General features: G+C 38.1%; 1 protein-coding gene across 2 annotated transcripts in view; it reads left to right on the forward strand.

Annotated features, from left to right (window-relative positions):
- Nucleotides 1-20473, forward strand: part of RPF2 (ribosome production factor 2 homolog) — a 33397-nt gene that overhangs the window by 1825 nt on the left and 11099 nt on the right. For both annotated transcript variants that reach the window (XM_003986464.6, XM_019831086.3), the window contains exons 2-7: nucleotides 298-430; nucleotides 3656-3693; nucleotides 10175-10214; nucleotides 10877-10958; nucleotides 11573-11649; nucleotides 16210-16309. In XM_003986464.6, coding sequence (XP_003986513.1) covers nucleotides 298-430; nucleotides 3656-3693; nucleotides 10175-10214; nucleotides 10877-10958; nucleotides 11573-11649; nucleotides 16210-16309 — 470 coding nt within the window. The remainder of the gene's footprint in view (nucleotides 1-297; nucleotides 431-3655; nucleotides 3694-10174; nucleotides 10215-10876; nucleotides 10959-11572; nucleotides 11650-16209; nucleotides 16310-20473) is intronic.

Below are 20473 nucleotides of genomic sequence, written 5' to 3' on the forward strand. Positions count from 1 at the left end.
TTATGAAAGGTTTAGAGAAAAAACAGTAATAAAGGGATGTTGGTGATATTAAAAAAAATGAAAGCCTTAAAAAAAAATCAAAAGCTAATAAAGTTAACACTTACTTAATAGTAATAGCTGAATACCTTTTGTTAATATCTCCCTAAAAAGTGAGATTTTTGTTTAGTGGTGGAATCCTAACTGATAAATGTTATGTAATATTTGTTGATTTTTAAGAATTTGCATGTTAGTAAAGTCATGATTTTGTACTATGAGGAAAATGTTTTAAGTTGTTACAAATTGTGATTTTCCAAACAGAAAGCCAAAAACGAAACGAGCCAAGAGATTCCTTGAGAAGAGAGAACCGAAACTTAGTGAAAATGTTAAAAATGCTATGCTGATTAAAGGGGGAAATGCAAATTTACTGGTGACACAAGTACTTAGAGATGTGGTATGTATGTAATAATTTTTTTATTTTTATTTTTGAAAGATTTTATTTTTTAAGTAATCTCTACACCCATTGTGGGGCTCGAACTTACAACCCTGAGATCAGGAGTAGCACACTTTACTGACTGAGCTAGTCAGATGTCCCTATACACTTATTTTTTAAATGGTATTGGAATCATTTTAGGAAATTTTCAGCATACAAGTTTGGGCTGCTGGATACGTGGATAAGTTTGCCTTGCCTTAGAAAAAAGCTCAAGTTGGAGATAATTTGCCATGGCAGGACACTATCCACCGGTTTTCCTTAAAGCAACTACTGTTGTTCCTTTTGTAAATTTGAACTGATTTCAATGACTGGACTTTGGTTTACCCACATTTAAGGAACATCTCTAGTTTGTAAAGTGAAATAACTGCATATCACTATCCGTTTATTCCGTCAGCAACGCCAAGCACTGCGCTAGGTGCTGAGGATTAAGAGTTACATAAGACACGTCTGTCCCTTCAGTGAGCTTAATGAGGGAGACAGGCAAATAAGAAATTATAACGCTGAATTAACTGCTGTGCTGGAGGCATGTAGAGGCTAGGATAGGAGGCAGTTAAAATCCCATAGGGGTAGCCATACACAGAATGGGCTTCCCAGAGGAGACACTTCATTTTGAAGGAGGAGTCAGAACAAGGAGGAGGAGAGGAAGAGAAGCAGAAAGTCTTCCAAGGTTGAGGAAAAAACTTGTGCAAAAGGGAACGTGAAGGAGCATATGATGTGTTTGGGGAACTGTAAATGATTGGGGATGGCTAAAGGAACGTGGGCTTGATGGAGCTAGAAGAACATGCAGGGATCAGGTAGCAACACGGAGTTTGAGCTTTGTTGTAAAAGATCTGAGGAACCGCTGAAAGATTGGAGGTGGCAGGTATGATCAGTCCTTTTAATCAGTTTGACCAGGGAAAACTGAGAGCAAATGTAGCAACTGATTCAGCCATTGTTTTCAGCCGGGTAATGAGTATCTGGAATGTGGTGGTGCCAGTGAAAATGAGAGATCATCAGAGAGACTAGATGATGAGGGTAGAAGAGTTTGGGCATGAGTAAGAAGTATGAACTTCCCAGGTTTCTGGGTTGGGTTCTTCATAAGTGATAATGGCAAGTAGAGAATATGTCATGTGGAGCAGGTTTGAAGAGAAAAGTAATATGTTCAGTTCAGGGCCTATAATGTAAGTGATGAAGTTAAAAGCTTTATGTTTTTCCTACCTCTGTAGCCTCATGTCTAGCCCTTTGTGTGACACACAGTAGGTGCTCAGTAAATGTTTAATCAGTGAATGAAAGGCATAGTCCATGGAGATACCTAGTAAGTGGCTGATTATTTAGGCCTTGGATACAACAGATAGATTCTTTGAGTTAAATCAACTAAATAATTGATTTTTAAACTTGACTAAATTGTTGACGTTTGTTAAACATAATAGTTCAGATAGCTGAATAATCTAATACATGCTCATCCTTCTCAGTGTCATTGTGTTGATAGGATTCTGGCCCTGTATTTAAGTAAGTTCCAAGAATAGCACAATGTTACAGGTTATTACAGTAGTTAGCATTCATATTGATGATTCTTGAGTTGTCACTGTGCTAGTGTGCATTACACCAAGGCAGGGAAATATTTGGTCAAGAATTACCAAAAAGTTTTCCTACTGAAGGGGTGCCTGGCAGGCTCGGTCAGAAGAACATGCGACTCTTGATCTTAGGGTCATGAATTCAAGCCCCAGTTTGGGTGTAGAGATTACTAAAACAAATAAATAAACTTAAAAAAAGAAAAAAAAAGTTTTAGTACTTAAAAGATAGGTTTTACTGCTGGATTTCCTTTATCTATCAGCTCTGTTAGTCATTTTCCTTTTTCATTGTTTCCCTCATTTACTCCTTTCCCTAATGTAAGGTAATGCCTTAGATCTTTGTTATTCCTTATAGTAGACCAGAACTGATCATACTGGTAACAACTGATTATTAGTGGATGAGTGGAAAGAAATAAGAAAAAGATGAAAAGAGGGCTGAACGACAGGAACTTAAAACAATTTTTTTTTAATGTTTATGTTTGAGAGAGAGATACAGTGTGAGCGAGGGAGGGGCAGCGAGGGAGGCACAGAATCTGACACAGGCTTCAGGCTTCGAGCTGTCAGCACAGAGCCCGACATGGGGCTCAAACTCGCCAACTGTGAGATCATAACCTGAGCTGAAGTTGGACACTCAACCAACTGAGCCACCATGCGCCTCGACAGGAATTTTTTAAAGGGCTGAATTTAAAAACTCTAGTTCTTATTGTCCTCATTGTAACTGTTTCTCAGCTCTCTCATCTCCAGATAACATTATTTCAATTTTGTCAGCTTTTCTTGATAGGTTTTGTTTATTAAAAAAATGTTTTTAATGGTTATTTATTTTTGAGAGAGAGAGAGACAGAACTCGAGCAGCGGAGGGGCAGAGAGAGAGGGAGGCACAGAATCCGAAGCAGGCTCCAGGCTCTGAGCTGTCAGCACAAAGCCTGACATGGGGCTGGGTCAAACCCACGAACCATGAGATCATGACCTGAGCCAAAGTCAGACGCTTAACTGACTGAGCCATCTAGGTGCCCCGATAGGATTTGTTTTTATCTGCTTTCTTTTGCTTTTCTTTCTACTCTCAAATTGTTTTCCTGGAAAGAATAGAATAGGTAGAATTTAAAGAAATGAAAGAAATCATTTAAGTTGGATAGATTTTTGAAAGGGCATAGAAACTTTTTTTTTTTTTTTTTTGAGAGACAGGGCACAAGTGAATGAAGGGCAGGGGGGTAGAGAGAGAGAGAGAATCTGGGGGGTGGGCAGAGAGACGGAAAGAGAGAGAGAGAAGTGGGGCTCATGTTTTTACCTGAAGTGGGGCTTATGTTCACATCAAGTGGGGGCTTGAGCTCACCTGATGTGGGACTGGAACTCCTGAACTGTGAGATCATGACCTGAGTCAAAGTCAGATGCTTAATCGACTGAGCCACCCAGGTGCTCAGGGCATAGAAACTTTTAATTGGGAAAGTGTAGTCTAAGTCAGAATATTAAGCTTATGTTACAGGTTTAGATAAGTGATCAAAAGAGAGCCAAGCAGAAGACCTCAGAATAGGATTCAGGGACCAGGTAATCTTGTATAATGACTGATATAATACAACTTAATTTTTATCTCTGCTTTTCAGAATGTAATTTATTTTGAAAACTAAATTATGTTTTACAGTATGCATTGAAAAAACCATATGGCGTTCTGTATAAAAAGTAAGTAGTGATTTATTTTAACTCCTATTCTGTTATAAAAGTAATAATTACTTTATGGGAGATTTAGAAAAATACTTTGTTTAAGAAATATGACAGGGGCGCCTGGGTGGCTCATTTGTTTAAGCAACCAACTCTTGGTTTCAGGCCATGATCTCACGGTTTGAGCTTGCTTGGGATATTCTCTCTCTCTCTCTTTCTCTCTCTCTCTTTCTCTCTCTCTCTCTCTTCCCCCCTCCCCCCTCTCTCTCCCCCTCACCTCTCCCCCCCCCCCCTTCCTCCTCTCTCTCTCCCCCTTCTTCTCTCTGTCTCTCTTTGCCCCTCCCTGCTCATGGGCACTGTCTCCCTCTCTGTCTCAAAACAAATAAACATTAAAAGAAAAAAAAAAAGAAAATGACAGTTCCTTAAATACAGCTATTAACATTATTTATTTTATCTATTTATGTTTTTATTTAAATTTTTGAACATTTATTATTTGAGAGAGAGCGCATGCATGTGCACACATGCATGTGAGCAGGGGACGGGCAGAGAGAGAAAGAGAGAGAGAGAGCGTGCATCCCAAGCAGGCTCCTCAGTATCAGCATGGCCTGACTTGGGGCTTGAACTAATGAATTGTGAGATCATGACCTGAGCCAAAATCAAGAATTGGATACCTAATTGAGCCACCCTGGAGCCCCTATTTTTTTATTTTTTATCATTAGTATTTTTAAAACTTATTTCTTTCTAGTTTGTGTTTTCATTTGTATTGAATATTCTTACATGGTTGTAATCTTATCATATGTATATTATTTTGAGTGATTATAGATTTAAAGAAAAGTTGCAGAAATAGTAGAGTTCTCATATACCCTTCATCCAACTTCTCTTAATGTTATGTTTTATGTAACCATAGTACAATTATCAAAAGTAAGAAATGAACATTGGTACAATAATGTTTTAACTGCACTATAGACTTGACTTGTTTCACCAGTTTTTCCAATAATATCCTTTTTCTCTTCCAGGATCCTATATTGCATTTAGTTGTCATGTCTCCTTACTCTCCCATTTGTGACAGTTCCTCAGTCCTTCCCTTTTTGATGACTTTGACGTTTTTGATGAGTACTTGTTAATTATTTTGTAAAATATACCTCAGTTTGTATTTGTTTTACATTTCTCACGAATAGATTGAGCCTTATGTGTTTTTGGCAAGGGTACCACAAAAGTGATGTGCTTTTCTCAATAAATGATACCAGGGAGTACAGGATGTCTTATGTTGGTAGCATTAACCTCAGTTAAAGTGATGTCTGCTTGGTTTCTCCACTATAAATTTACTATTTTTCCCTTTGTAACTAGTAAATGTTTGGAGGAAATATTTGGAGACTGTGCAAACACTGTGCAAATAATCCTCTTTCTCCTCACACTTTTGCTTATTAATTTTAGCATGCATCAGTGACTGTTGTCTACATAGGGGATTACTCTTGGTGTTCTAATGGTAGTTTTCTGTCTCATTCCTTCTACATTTATTAATTGGAATTTTGTAAGGAAAATCTCTCCTCTATTGAATTACTCATTTATATTAGTGTGGACTTACAGATACTTATTATATTCTTTGAGTTATAATCCAATGCTGTCGCTATTTTGTTGCTCAAATTATCATACCTTTTGCCATTAAGATCTCTTTCAGGGTGGCTCCTATGTTCTTTCAACATGCCCCTTGTGTTTAAGTCCTCCTTTTTGGTGCCACACGATGCTCCAAGCTCATCTTGTATTTTAAAGCTCTGGAATCAATCCCTCCTCTGTGGAGCCCTGTTTCCATATATCGGGGGCTGGTCATTTAGAAAACAGAGATCTGGGCACAAAAGTATGCTTAGTTGCTACGGAAGTGTCATTGTCTCTAGATCCTCTTAGCAGACAGACCTTGAAAATAAGTATTATGCATGTTAACCCATGCATACATGTACATGTACATGTACATCTAATTTAATTTTATGTATTTAAAAAACTCTGAGTTCATACTGATACTTCCTAAAAAAATCATGAGTCTTAATACTACTTCCAATTCTAGTCCAGTGCCACAGACTTCATTCCAGCCTTTCTTCTTTTCTTATTTGTAACTTTGCTTCTTCTGACAGTAAGAAACCTCGCTTTCATGATTGATAATATGTTTATTGATTTGTAGGTTTCTAGTACGTGCATACTTTCAGAATGTCTAACCCTGTGAGAAACAAAATTACTAACTAAAGTATAGAATGTGTGTACAGGTCTTTGTCTTTAGCCTTAGGGTGTCCAGTTCAAACACTTTTCAAATGTAACTTAGGTTGGGTTTTTTTCTGCCTCTTTAATGTGATTGTATTATTACTTTATTTATTTATTTTTTTAATTTTTTTTAATGTTTTATTTATTTTTGAGACAGGGAGAGACAGAGCATGAACAGGGGAGGGTCAGAGAGAGGGAGACACAGAATCTGAAACAGGCTCCAGGCTCTGAGCTGTCAGCACAGAGCCCGACGCGGGGCTCGAACTCACGGACCGCGAGATCATGACCTGAGCCGAAGTCGGCCGCTTAACCAACTGAGCCATCCAGGCGCCCCGATTGTGTTATTACTTTAAACTACAGTTAGGGTCATTTATTAGATTGTATTCTATTTTGAGTTTTTCTCCACTTTTCTCTCGGTTGTTGTTTGAATTTAAGTATGTAAAGTTTACTCTTTGTGGTGTACAGTTTTATGAGTTTTTAAAAATGCATTGAGCTGTGTCTGCCACATGATACGGAAACAGTCATGATACAGAAACAGTATCATCATCCTAAAAATTTCTTTGTGCAGTGCTCTTGAGGGTCACCGTTTCCCCTCCCCCCTGTAACCAGTGAACTGTTTGCTATCCTTATAGTTTTTCCTTTTTTAGCATGTTACGTAAATGGAATCATACAACACATAGCCTTAGAGTCTATCTTCTTTCTTTAGCAAAATAATAAAATATTATCTGTGTTTTTGCCATACATTACATTTAAAAAAAAATTTTTTTTAAACGTTTATTTAGTATTGAGAGACAGACACAGAGCATGAGCAGGGGAGGGACTGAGAGATGGAGAGACACAGAATCTGAAGCAGGCTCCAGGCTCTGAGCTGTCAGCACAGAGCCCAGCGTGGGGCTTGAACCCACAAACTGCTAGATCATGACCTGAGCCGAAGTCAGATGCTTAACCGACTGAGCCACGCAGGCGCCCCAACATACATTACATTTTATATCAAGCCTTTTTCATTTATATTATAAACATTTTTCTTTTTTTTTTTTTTCAACGTTTATTTATTTTTGGGACAGAGCGAGACAGAGCATGAACGGGGGAGGGGCAGAGAGAGAGGGAGACACAGAATCGGAAACAGGCTCCAGGCTCTGAGCCATCAGCCCAGAGCCCGACGCAGGGCTCGAACTCACGGAGCGCGAGATCATGACCTGGCTGAAGTCGGACGCTCAACCGACTGTGCCACCCAGGCGCCCCTAAACATTTTTCTTAAAAAAATTTTTTTTTTAAATGTTAATGTGTTTTTGAGAGAGTTGGAGAGAGAGCGCGAGCAGGGGAGGGGCAGAGAGAGATGGAGACACAGAATATGACGACAGGCTCCAGGCTCTGAGTTGTCAATGCAGAGCCCAACATGAGGTTCGAACTCACAAACCGTGAGATCATGTCCTGAGCAGAAGTCGGATGCTTAACTCACTGAGCCACCCAGGCGCCCCTAAAATTTTTCTATTAGTAGGTGATCCTTTAGGTATTCTTTTTTTTTTTTTTTAATATTTATATTAGAGAGAGAGAAAGAGAGCGTGCAAAAATGGGGGAGGGACAGAGAGAGAGAGAGGGAGACAGAGGATTCATTACAGGTTCTGTGCTGGCAGCTCAGAGCCTGATGTTAGGGCTTGAACTCACGAACCCTAAGATCATAACCTGAGCCAAAGTTGGACACTTAACGGACTGAGCCACCCAGGTGCCCTAGGTATTATTTTCATTGCCAATATAATATCTATTAAATGGTTATACTAAAATTTATTTATAACTTACCTTAATTTTATGGTTTTTATTTTTTGCTATTCTTATAAATTTTAGCAATTTTATTGCCAAAAATGTAGGTTTTTCTTTTTTGCTATTCTTATAAATTATGCTAAAATGGCCATTTTTACACAAATGAATTATCCTTTTGAATTAATTCCTATGTGAGATTTCTAGACATGAGATTACTTCATGCCCAATAAAGCATATTAATTACCGCTTTTTGGAAAAGTTGTCCTTTTAGCAGAGTGCAATATACAAGTTTCATAGACCATTACCCACTTTTTGTTTATGTTTTTAAGCTAAGAAGTCAAAATCATACTTTGTTTAACTTGTATTTTCCATGTTTTCAGCAGGTCGTATTTGCTTATTTGTGATTTATAGTTAGCTGATGGTTGTTAATCATAAATGCTGCAGTAGTTTTCTTAGTTTGTTTGCCTTGCATCTTTAAAAATAATACTCTTTTTGGGGTGCCTGGGTGGCTTAGTTGAGCGTCCGACTTCGGCTCAGGTCATGATCTCGTGGTTTGTGAGTTTGGCCTGCGTCGGGCTCTGTGCTGACAGGTCAGAGACTGGAGCCTGCTTCAGATTCTGTGTCTCCCTTTCTCTGCCCCTCCGCCACTGACACTCCGTCTCTCTCTCCTTCAAAAATAAATAAACATAAAAAAAAAATTCTTTTTTTACTGATTATAAAAGTAATACATGCTACTCTTAGATAATTGGGATAATAGAATAATCACCCATAGCACTATGTACATTCTGACGTGTTTTCCCTGTGTATATACATATTTTAATTGGTTTTATTTGAGTATGGTTGACATACAATGTTACATTAGTTTTAGTGTAAAACATAGTGATTTGACAAGTGTCTCCATTATGCTGTTCTCATCATAGGTGTAGCTACCATCTGCCATTATTATGTTATTGTCTATATTCTTTATGCTGTGTCTTTTATTCCCATGACTTATTGATTCCATAACTGGAAGCCTGTATCTCCCATTCCCTTCACCCATTTTCACATGTGTACAGATATTTTCATGTCTGTATGTTTATTTTATTCTTTGAACAAAATTAAGATCATGTACATAGATTTTGCTTCATAAAAATTATGAACTATTTTATGGAAACTTCATTTACATGATGAGAAATCAGAGATTATAAGTGAACACATATAGTTTCTTATGTTTTACCAGAATTTCTTTATGCATATTTAAGCAAAGAAAAATACACGTATTTCTCGCCCTTTTGCATGAAAGATAGCATGTTCTACTCCAGCTCCCCTACTAGTGTTCTTGGTCCAATACACCATTTATTTCTTTCTCTCCTGGATTACTGTGATAGCTTCTTGCTAATTCTTTTCTCTCTTGCCATAACTACATTCCCTTTTCACATAGTGGACAGAATAGTCCTTTAAAAAGAAAATTTGAGGGGTGCCTGAGTGGCTCAGTCAGTTGAGCATCCAACTCTTGATTTTGGCTCAGGTCATGATCCCAGCGTCGTGGGATTGAGCCCTGCATCAGGCCCTGTGCTGAGCGGGGAGCCTGGTAGAGATTCTCTAAAATAAAAAAAATTTAAAAACGATTATGATTTTAAAAAAGTAGTAGTAAAAAGAAAATTTGAGTTCAGTCCTGTCACTCCTCTGCCTGAAACTCTTTAGTGCTTCCTGTTACTGTATTAATATTTACATTCCTTACCTTGACCAACAAGGCCTTACCTTGACCAACATAATCTGGGCCATGCCTACATCTTTGACCTCATGCCCCACCATTTTCCCTTTGCATGCTAAGCTTCGGTGATACTTGCCTTCTTTCCATTTCTTGAATAGTCTAAGCTTGTTTCCATCTCAGAATCTTTGCTTATTGTGTTCCTTCTTCCTAGAATACCCTTAGCCTCAAAACTTTTAAAAAAAAAAATATTTATTTTGAGAGAGAGAGTGTGAGTGTGAGTAGGGGAGGGGCAGAAAGAGAGAGAGAGAATCCCAAGCAGGCTCTATGCTGAGTGGGGCTCAAACCCACAAACCATGAGATTATGACCCGAGCCAAAATCAAGAGTCAGACGCTTAACTGACTGAGCCACCCAGGCACCTCAGCCTCAAAACTTTTCAATGGCTTATTCCTTATCTATCACATCTCAGCTCAAATAGTCTTTTTCCACTGTTCATAACTAACACAATACCCTATTTTATTTTTGTCACTACAGTTAATTACTGTTTGAAATTTTTATTTTTCCACTAGAATGTAGGCTGTATGAAAGCAAAGATCTTGTTTGTTTCCTAGTATCCTTAGCTCATACAACAGTGAGTGACACATAATAGGCACTAAATACATATTTGAATGAATGAACATCCCTCTAACTTTATTTTTGATCATCTACAAAATTATCTTTTTTTAATATATTACTTAATTGTTATGGGTGAATTGCTAATTAAGATTATTAAAATTAAGGCAATCTTTTAAAAATATTTTTAGGAAAAACATTACAAGACCATTTGAGGATCAGACATCATTGGTGAGTACAAGAAACTCTGATTTAAGACAGCATATACATGATTGGACTAATTACTGTTCCTTTAGTAATTTGTGATGTTTTGAATTCAAAATCATCCTATATGAGGGAATTTTGATGTAAAGTGAAAGTGAAGTAAGATTTATTAACTTAATTTTTAAAGTTTATTTATTTTGGGGGGCAGGGTGGAAGGGCAGAGTGAGCAGGAGAGTGAGAGAGTCCCAAGCAGGCTCCCCACTGTCAGCACAGAGCCCGATGCAGGGCTGGAACTCCTGAATCAGGAGGTCATGACTTGAGTCAAAGTCAGATGCTTAACCAACTGAGTCATCCAGGCGCCCCTGTTTGTTTATTTTTGAAGTAAGACTTTCATACTTTTAAAACTATGACTAAAGTTTAAAGTTTATTTTGAGAGAGAGGAGAGAGCATGTGCATGTGTGCACGAGCAGGGGAGGGGCAGAGAGAGAAGGAGAGAGAAAATGCCAAGCAGGCTCCTTCACTGTCAGCGCTGAGCCGGATGTGGGGCTCAGTTCTAAGAACTGAGATCATGACCTGAGCCAAAAGCAAGAGTTGGACATTTAACCAACTGAGCCACCCAGGTGCCCCCAGAATACAGTTCGTAAAGTTCTTATATTTATGCATTAATTGGGATTTCTTTGGTTTTATAGGAATTCTTTTCAAAGAAGTCAGATTGCTCTTTATTCATGTTTGGCTCCCATAATAAGAAGCGGCCAAATAATCTAGTAATAGGTAAATATAATTTACTTTCCTAATGTTTGTGTTTACAGTCTGTTTTGTGACTCAGATTAATTGATGGTGTTGAGATTTCAGGAGTAACAAGTAAGCTCTAAGCTGGTTTTAAAAAATTTTTCTTGTGCCTTTGAATGAAATTTTTAATCTATCAGACTGCAGGTAGAGAATAGGCATGTAAAAATACTACTTTACCAAAAGTTGCCAATATTTTTCTAATATAAAATATATGTATCTTAAATCAGTGTTAGAGAAAAAAACAGTAGCATATCTACCCACATAAATTAACCCTTCACCAGTAAGAATTGACGTTTAATTTGGTATCGTCATTGGCTTAGGCAACCCCTTTTACTTCTTATGGGCCTTTATTTACTCTTCTATAAAATAAGGGAGTTTGGTTAAACGATTTCCAAGATCCTGTCAGGGCCAAGATTGCAACACTGTATTCTAGGTAGAGTTGAAAGTTTAAGAAAGAAGGGGACATGTTTGGTGGGGTATAAGGAGAAAAAAAAAAAGGAGATAATAACATTTTGGACATGCAAATTAAGTGGGTACATATAAGGTGGCTCTTTGGGAAAAATAAATGTTTAAAAGAAAATGTATTTTCCTTCTAGGTCGTATGTATGACTACCACGTGCTCGATATGATCGAATTAGGTATTGAGAAGTTTGTCTCTCTAAAAGACATCAAGGTACGATACTAATCATAAAAATAAAAGCATTTTGTAATGTTGTTCTTGGGCAATAGTGACATCTTGTGGTGAAGAGTACTATTACAGTTTGTAGCTTAACTTTGTTTTTATTCTAGTGTGCTCTGAGATAAAAGTAAATTTCATTTTATCTTTATGTTTTTGAGTGTCACTATTTTGGTGTAAAGACAGGAAGCTGGAAAATACACTATATTTAAAATTTTTTGTTCCTTTTCATGCTGTGGAAACTCCCTCATTTTATTTTTACTTTAAAAAGAGATATAAACATATAACACATATTTGGATCTTCTGGCAGTTAGATTCAGAGTGGTTTTTAACTCTTGTCTAGGCTCATAGTTTAAATGCTATCCTCTCCCTCAATTGTCACAGCACCTATTTTATGGAACCTCAGAAATACTGGAGTTTTCTGGGGCATCTGGGTGGCTTAGTCAGTTAAGTGTCTGACTTTGGCTGAGGTCATGGTCTCGCAGTCCATGGGTTCGAGCCCCGCGTCGGGCTCTGTGCTGACAGCTCGGATCCTGGAGCTGGCTTCAGGTTCTGTCTTCCTCTCTCTCTGCTCCTCCCCCACTGGTACTCTGTCTCTTTCTCAAAAATAATAAACATTACAAAAATTTTTTTAAATAAATACCAGAGTTTGAAAGCGAGCCTTGTTCTAAACCTACGGTACTTTGGCTGGTCCTACAGTATTTTGGCTGCTGGCCACCAAAATGCTAGTTCAGTCTTTCCCTTCAGGACTTGCATCTTTGTATCTCCTTTGTTTGCATGGGATTATTGAATAGAAAGTAGTAAATAGGCAAGAAAACTGTCCTAATTTAGCTCCTGGGTCCAAACTGGGCTTCTGTTCCCTCAGAACTCTACTTTAGCAGAATCTGTTCCATCAAATGTTCCATCAAGTAATTATTTTATTTAGATTTCATTGCTACCCTGTGTAAGGCTAAAATTACTTTTCCTATTGGATAAAGTTGGAGATTGAGGCCCAGGGGAATTCCATTGGTGATCTGGAGTCATACATATAGAACTTAGAAAGAAAGGATATTGAAGTTTGCAGTGGAAAGTTACATAATTGTTCTTGTTTATGGGTCTTTGAAGGTCATGGTATAGTTGAAAGAATTGTAAAATGTGTCATGACTCCTTTTCCTAGTCTCCCCTAAAAAGAGGACATGCCTTCCAAGTTTGTTGTGTGTTTGCAAAAAGGCTCTTCCCAGATGTTACTTAGCTACACCAGCTTCTTCAGGTACAGGGTAGAACAGTGGCCTGAGATTGGATTTTGAGACAACAATTGGATCGAAGGCCTGTGTTGGCCTTTTAGATGACTTTTGTGACCTGATAAATTACTTGCCTGACTTTCAGATTGCAATCAAGTATTAAATAGGTATAATAATATCAAATGAGATAATATATGTGAAAATGTTTATCAGCGAAGATAATGTTTTGGAAGGTGTTTGGTAAAGTATGTAAACTGTGATGCCTTGTTATGGTGGAAGCTATCATTTTATTACAGTTTGTCTTTAGGGCAGTGTATGAATCCTTGGAGAGGAGCAGCATATCTGGCTTGGTCACCAGGTAGTGGGTGTGAGCACTGGTTGATGCATGCATGCTAGCCCTCGGTAGCTTCTATAACCACCAGGTCACAAGACCGTTATCGTTAGGTCTCACGCTTAACAAGCACCATTTAAATTGAATACTAAATTTTCACTCATGGAGCATATCCATAACTATAATAATCACTAATTGATGACCATATGCTTACATTGGCAGTCCCTGCCTACACTGTTAGCCAGAGCTTCACTTTTACCTCGTTATTCCATTACAACTTGTTTTTAGTTTGTTTTGGAATTGCATGTCTGTTATACTTTCTCTTCATATTTATTTCTTTTCTGCATCTACCTCCTTATTTTTAAGACCTCTTCGCCAGATGTTTCTTTTCTCACTTGCCTACTTTTATTGCCAAGCCAAGCCTCATCCTCCTGTTTACTCTTAAGTGAGAAGTGATTCAGTTCTACCAGGAAATTGAATGATTATTCTGGGAGCTTATTTTCTAAGATGTGGCCAAACTTTTAGGGATGGTTGTTTTACATAAAATAAGCCTTAATGGATGAAATGATTAAAATTTAAGGCCAATGTTGTTGTTTTTTAAATTTTTATTTACTTTTTCCAATGGTTTTATTTTAGATAGGAAAAGATACATTGCAGGTGCCTTGGAGTATTTTATTGGAAAGTTTGTTTATAATTTATAAGACATTTCTGGGGTGTCTGGGTGGCTCAGTTGGTTAAGCGTCTGCCTTTGGCTCAGGTCATGATCTCACGGTTCATGAGTTTGAGCCCCACATCGGGCTCTCTGTGGTCAGCACAGAGCCTGCTTCACATCCTCTGTCCCTCACTTTCTTTGCCCCTCCCCCCACTCCCTCTTTCTCTCTCTCTCAGAAATAAATACACTTAAGGAAAAGAATTATTTCCTTTCTTTTCCTTTGTTTTTAAAAAAACTTAATTCAGAAATTTAGTTCAAGGACATTACATAATTATAATGTTTTTAGTATACTATATGACAGTACTTATGTAATATTTTGAATTTTTAGTGCCTTTTAGATAATTCAAATAAAGCTCATCTGTCGTAGTTTCTTCTAGTTCTGGGTTTACACATTGTGAAAAATATCAGTGACCTACGTGTTAAATACTGTTTCACGTAACTTGTTCAGTTACATATATACATATTTAAAAAAATTTTTTTTTAATGTTTATTTATTTTTGACAGAGAGAGAGAGACAGAGCATGAGCAGGGGAGGGGCAGAGAGAGAGGGAGACACAGAATCGGAAGCAGGCTCCAGACTCTGAGCTGTCAGCACAGAGCCTGATGCGGGGCTCGAACTCACAGACCGCGAGATCATGACCTGAGCCGAAGCCAGATGCTCAACCGACTGAGCCACCCAGGCGCCCCATTGTTCATTTCTATTTTTATGATGTGTGTACTGGGTCATGACGTAACATTTTTTATTATGCATTGTGGTCAGGATGTTGCTTCACTTTCTCTTACCTTCTGTGTACTTTCTTTTTTTAAAATATTTATTTTTTTTGAGAGAGGGAGAGACAGAGTTAGCAGGGGAGGGGCAGAGAGAGAGAGAGAGAGAGAGAAAAGGAGACACAGAATCTGAAGCAGGCTCCAGCTTCTGAGCTGTCCACACAGAGCCTGATGTGGGGCTTGAATCCACAAACCATTAGATCATGACCTGAACTGAAGTCTGGCGCTTAACCAACTGAGCCACCCAGTGCCCCATTACCTTCTGTATACTTAAATAGCCTCCATAGACCTAGGGGTAGCAGCAGCAGGGTCAGGGAGGCACAGATGGAACATGGAAGAGTCATTGGGTCTGGAAGGTCCATTCAGGCCCTAGAGGCACAGATCTTAGGTACACCTAAGTAGAGACAGTTAAGGTTCAGAGTTAGGTAGCAGAGACTGTCAACAAGAGTGAACAGGAAGAGGCAACAGGTGACCTCTGGTCCTAGGGCAGAGGATATTTGTTTTCTTGTCCTGTTTTTTGTTTGTTTGTTTGTTTCTAGATGTGTACAGTCCTTGATTGATACCAAAATAGAGGTGCTAGAATCAATGGGAAACTCAGACTAACGCTTGTTCACTGTCATAAATTAATCATTCAGTTAAAGAGTTCTGTTAGATTTTTTTCTTTTATTTTGGTGGCTTTTAAAGGTTATTATTATTCACATCACATTCTTCTTTGTATGGAAAATCCAGAACTGGACAAAATACTTTTTTTTAGTGAGAGCCTCAACCATGCTGAGTAAGGATTGCCCATACATTCTATAGCTTGTATAAAATTCTCTTGTTTCCCATGTTACTGTGGAGTTGGTAGTTTAATCTAGCTTTCATTTAAATACTGTTTATGTGACACAGTAGGAAAGGCACAGTGGTAGTAAATGATTTAAAGAAATTAAATTTGTTTAGACTCTGAGATGTCAGTTGTTAAAAGGCTGTGTATGTTTTGCAGCAATTTTAGCTTTTTATTCTTTGTACAGAATAACTTTAAAAAATAGCTTACATCATTCTTTGACCACTTATTAATTTGGTGATATGAAGGGAGTGGAACAAAAAATATTTTTTTAGTTTAAAAGTTGCAACTGTAGTTTTAAATCTTTAGATTTTAATCAGTATTCATAAATATAGTTTTAGGACAGTTAAAATATGAAAACTAATCACTGTGTCAGAATTGACTACTTTATTTTTATTTATTTATTTATTTATTTATTTTAAACATTTATTGATTTTTGAGACAGAGAGAGACAGAGCATGAACCGGGGAGGGTCAGAGAGAGGGAGACACAGAATCTGAAACAGGCTCCAGGCTCTGAGCTATCAGCACAGAGCCCGACGCGGGGCTCGAACTCATAGACTGCGAGATCATGACTTGAGCCGAAGTCGGCCGCTTAACCGACTGAGCCACCCAGGCGCCCCAGAATTGACTACTTTAAAATCAACTTATAAATAGTTTAGAATTGATAATTTTATAATTATAATTTTTTTTCTGTTTCATAGAATAGTAAATGTCCTGAGGGAACAAAACCCATGTTAATATTTGCTGGTGATGATTTTGATGTAACAGAAGACTACAGAAGGCTAAAAAATCTTCTTATTGGTAAGTATTTTAATACTTCTCCACACGTTTGCTCAAGTAGGCAATCTAAGACTGTCATTGGTGGCACTTTGCCACTTCACTGTATATATACATCTTTTTCTTTTTGATCTCTTTCCTTTCTTCCCCCCTTTTCATTATTTTCTTTTTAAAAAAAAAAATTTTTTTTTTTTTTTTTGAGGTGGGGGTGGGGACAGAGAGAGAGGGAGACAGAATCCAAAGCAGGCTCCAGGCTCTGAGCTGTCAGCATAGAGCCCAACGTGTGGCTTGAACTCTCGGACCACGAGATCATGACCTGAGCCGAAGTTGGACGTTTAACCACCTGAGCCACCCAGGCACCCTTTCATTATTTTCTTTATTCCCCACTAGCAGTAAGGGAGAGTTAATGGATGTTATAATGCATTGATCATTTTTATTTTTTGATGCTCTAGTAACTTCATTGTCAACCTATATAGGAAACATTTTACACTTTATAAAATGCTTCCACCCATTTTATGTCATTATTGGCATCATTAAATTTAGAAAATTAAGAACTTAAATTTTCAAGATTGTTGTACATCATCCACTTCCAACTCAAAAACCTCTATTTTTCTTAGTCTTGATAGGCAAGGTTTTTTAGACTCTAACCCCTTATAACTTTTTTTTTATCTCTCCCAATTTCCTTCCTCTTTTTTCCATTTAAAGTGGCTTATTAAAAATACATTGTACACATTCCTACTGCCTTTTCTGATTTTTGTTCTCGTTTACCTAGTTTCTTCCATTCTTGCAAGTTTCAGATCAAGTTTCTTTCCCAGAAAACTTTCAGTGACTTCCCAACAGCTTTTTTTTATTATCCTTAATGATCAATCCTAAATGCCAAGCATATACTAGGTGCTTTATATGTATTGTTTTATTCTCACAACCTTGTAAGGTTGTCTTATAGATGAGTTATTCTTGGTGAATAGGAACACTAGTTCCTAAGGACTTATGTAATGACTACATCCTTTCCTATGTGTTCACAAGTCCCCTTCATTTTTTTTTCATTTTTTTTTTAATGTTTAATTTTGAGGGGGGCGCAAGGGGCAGGGAGAGAGGGAGACACAGAATTCGGAGGCAGGCTCCAGGCTCTGAGCTGTCATAACAGAGCCTGACGCGGGGCCCAAACTCATGAACCACAATATCATGACTTGAGCCAAAGTCGGATGTTTAAGCAAGCCACCCAGGCGCCCCTATTAATTAATTAATTATCTATCTATCTGTTTATCATCCAAGTTAGTTAGCATATGAATGCAACAATGATTTCAGGAATAGATTCCTTAATGCCTCTTACCCATTTAGCCCATCCCCCCTCTCCCAGCCCCTCCAGTAACCCTGTTTGTTGTCCATATTTAGGAGTCTCTTATCTTTTGTTCCTCTCCATGTTTTTATATTATTTTTGCTTCCCTTACGTTCATCTGTTTTGTCTCTTAAAGTCCTCATATAAGTGAAGTCATATCGTGTTTGTCTTTCTCTGACTAATTTCGCTTCTCATAATACCCTCTAGTTCCATCCACATAGTTGCAAATGGCAAGATTTCATTCTTTTTGATTGCCGAGTAATACTCCATTGTATATATATATACCACATCTTTTTTATCCATTCATCAGTCCATGGACATTTGGGCTCTTTCCATACTTTGGCTATTGTCCATAGTGCTGCTATAAACATTGGGGTGCATGTGCCTCTTCGAAGCAGCATACCTGTATCCCTTGGATAAGTACCTAGTAGTGCCATTGCTGGGTAGTAGGGTAGTTCTGTTTTTAATTTTTTGAGGAACCTCCATACTGTTTTCCAGAGTGGCTGCACCAGCTTGCAAACCCACCAGCAGTGCAAAAGAGATCCTCTTTCTTTGCCTTCTTTCCAACATCTGTTGTTGCCTGAGTTGTTAATGTTAGCCATTCTGACAGGTGTGAGGTGGTATCTCATTGTGGTTTTGATTTGTATTTCCCTGATGATGAGTGATGTTGAGCATTTTTTCATGTGTCGGTTGGCCATCTGGATGTCTGTTCAATTGACTTATTGCAATCTTTGCTATAGGTTCTTACCTGAATTTTTGATGAGTTAAAAAAAGAAAATCATACATGAAAGACAATGACCAACATTTCCTTTTTTCAAAATTACATACCCCAAAATATCAAGGATGGTTTTTAGCTAAGATTACTTGTACTCCATTGGCCCAGATTTTCTGCCTTTTTCCCTCCAGTTCCATAATAATTGTTAATTGTCAGTATATATTTGTTATAACAGAAGGCTTTCATTTGCTTTTGTATAATTGGTTTTTATAAAAACTTTATTATTTTGTGCTTCCACTAGAGGGCAAGAATAACCACATAATGCAGTGGTGATGGGGAGGGAGTGAAAACCAAAAAAGGAATCTGGGGAAAGAAGGAAGGTAGAGGAGTGAAGTGAGATTGTCAGGTCCCAAGGGCAGTTGTGTTTTCAATGTAAATATGAAGTAAGCCAGCTGCAGACTCCATGGTGTATGTTTTGTGTTCATATGAAGTAAAGTAGAGCGGTGGGGAAAGAGAATGTTATCAAGGGCCTCCATCCTTTTAGGAAGTTCTCTTTTTTTGGTAATTGGCCAGAAAGAAAAGTGAAGTTATTAACTTCAGTGTTTTTATGCCAGGTGCGCATTTAATTCATGCTGAACTAAATTTTTTTTGCTTCTGTTTTGCTTTCTTAAATACTATCTAGATTTCTATTTAATCTTAGTGGTATTGCTTTTCCTTATAGAAAATCAGTATATCTATTTTTAGACTTAGTGCATCTTTTTTTTTTTTTTTTTTTTAATTTTGAGAGAGAGGAGTAGAGAGAGAGAGGGGGAAAGAGAATCCCAAGCAGGCTCTGTGATGTCAGAGCAGAGCCCGACATGGGGCTCGATCCCAAAATGGTGGGATCATGTAGGTCAGGTAATTTATTATATTTGACTCTTTCTATAGCTTTACAAAGGTAATCATGTTAGTCTGCTTGGGCTGCTGTAAAAAATACCATGTGCTGGGTGGCTTAAAAAACAAACAGTTCTGGTGGCTGAAAGTGCAAAATCACAATTTTTGATGTGGATTCTTGCCAGCTCTTGCTTTGTGCTCCTGGCTTTTCCTTCAGGGAGGAAGGAAGGGAAGGGAAGAGAGGTGGAGGTGGGCGGGGGGGGGGGGGGGTCAGCTTTCTAGGGTCTCTTCTTATAAGGACACTAATTCTATGGGACCAGGGCCCCACCCTTATGGCATGCCTCATTTAATCTTAATTTCTTCCTCAGAGGCCCATCTCCAAATTCAAACACATTAGGGGTTAGGACTTTTAACATTAATTTAGAGTGGCAAGGGGGTAGGGGCAAACATTCAGTATATTATGATAATATTATTCCCATATTGTGGATGAAGAAGTTGAGGCCAGTTGAAGAGCTAGTAAGTGGCAGAATCAGGATCTGCTGTGTTCTCTAACTGTGGATCCCCTGGTCTTTCCTGTCAACACATGGTAACCTTCTGTCCCCTTTCTCGATGTGTTTACTCGTGGACATAGCCACACGTGAGATTTTATTTTTACTTGGAATTGATCCGCTGAAAAAAAGATCCAAGTTGGGGCTTTCCTTCTGACCATAACCAATTCATCTTCTACCTCTTCTCCACCCCCTTACTTGTATTTAACCAGGTTTTTATGTTTATCATTACTCATTAGTATCTCTCTTGTTACCTTAGCCATCATTCCTGCCCAGTTTCGGGTCAGCTTTTTTGGCAGTGTTCTGAGTTTCCACACATTTTAATTCATTGCCCCTTTGAGGTGAGGTTTCCATGTTTCAGACTCCTCTTACACATTCATTGCTCCAGCCCTGCAATCAGCTGTTTTCTCTAAGCAGCCCTGAACTTTTATTTTTTAATGTTTATTTATTTATTTAGAGAGACAGTGTACACATGTGCAGAGGAGCGGAAAGAGAGGGAAAAGGGAATCCCAAGCAGGCTCTGGGCTGTCAGTGCAGAGCCCGATGTGGGGCGCAAACTCACAAACTGTGAGATCATGACCTGAGCCAAAGTCAAGAGTCCGATGCTTAACTGACTGTGCCACCCAGGTGCCCCAACCCCGAATGAACATTTTTAAAATGAGAAATTATTTTAGAAACCACAGTTTGGGTGCCAGGGATTGTTTTGTGGTTGGTCA

Source organism: Felis catus, chromosome B2 (genome assembly GCF_018350175.1).
Source record: "Felis catus isolate Fca126 chromosome B2, F.catus_Fca126_mat1.0, whole genome shotgun sequence".
Taxonomy (NCBI): domain Eukaryota; kingdom Metazoa; phylum Chordata; class Mammalia; order Carnivora; family Felidae; genus Felis; species Felis catus.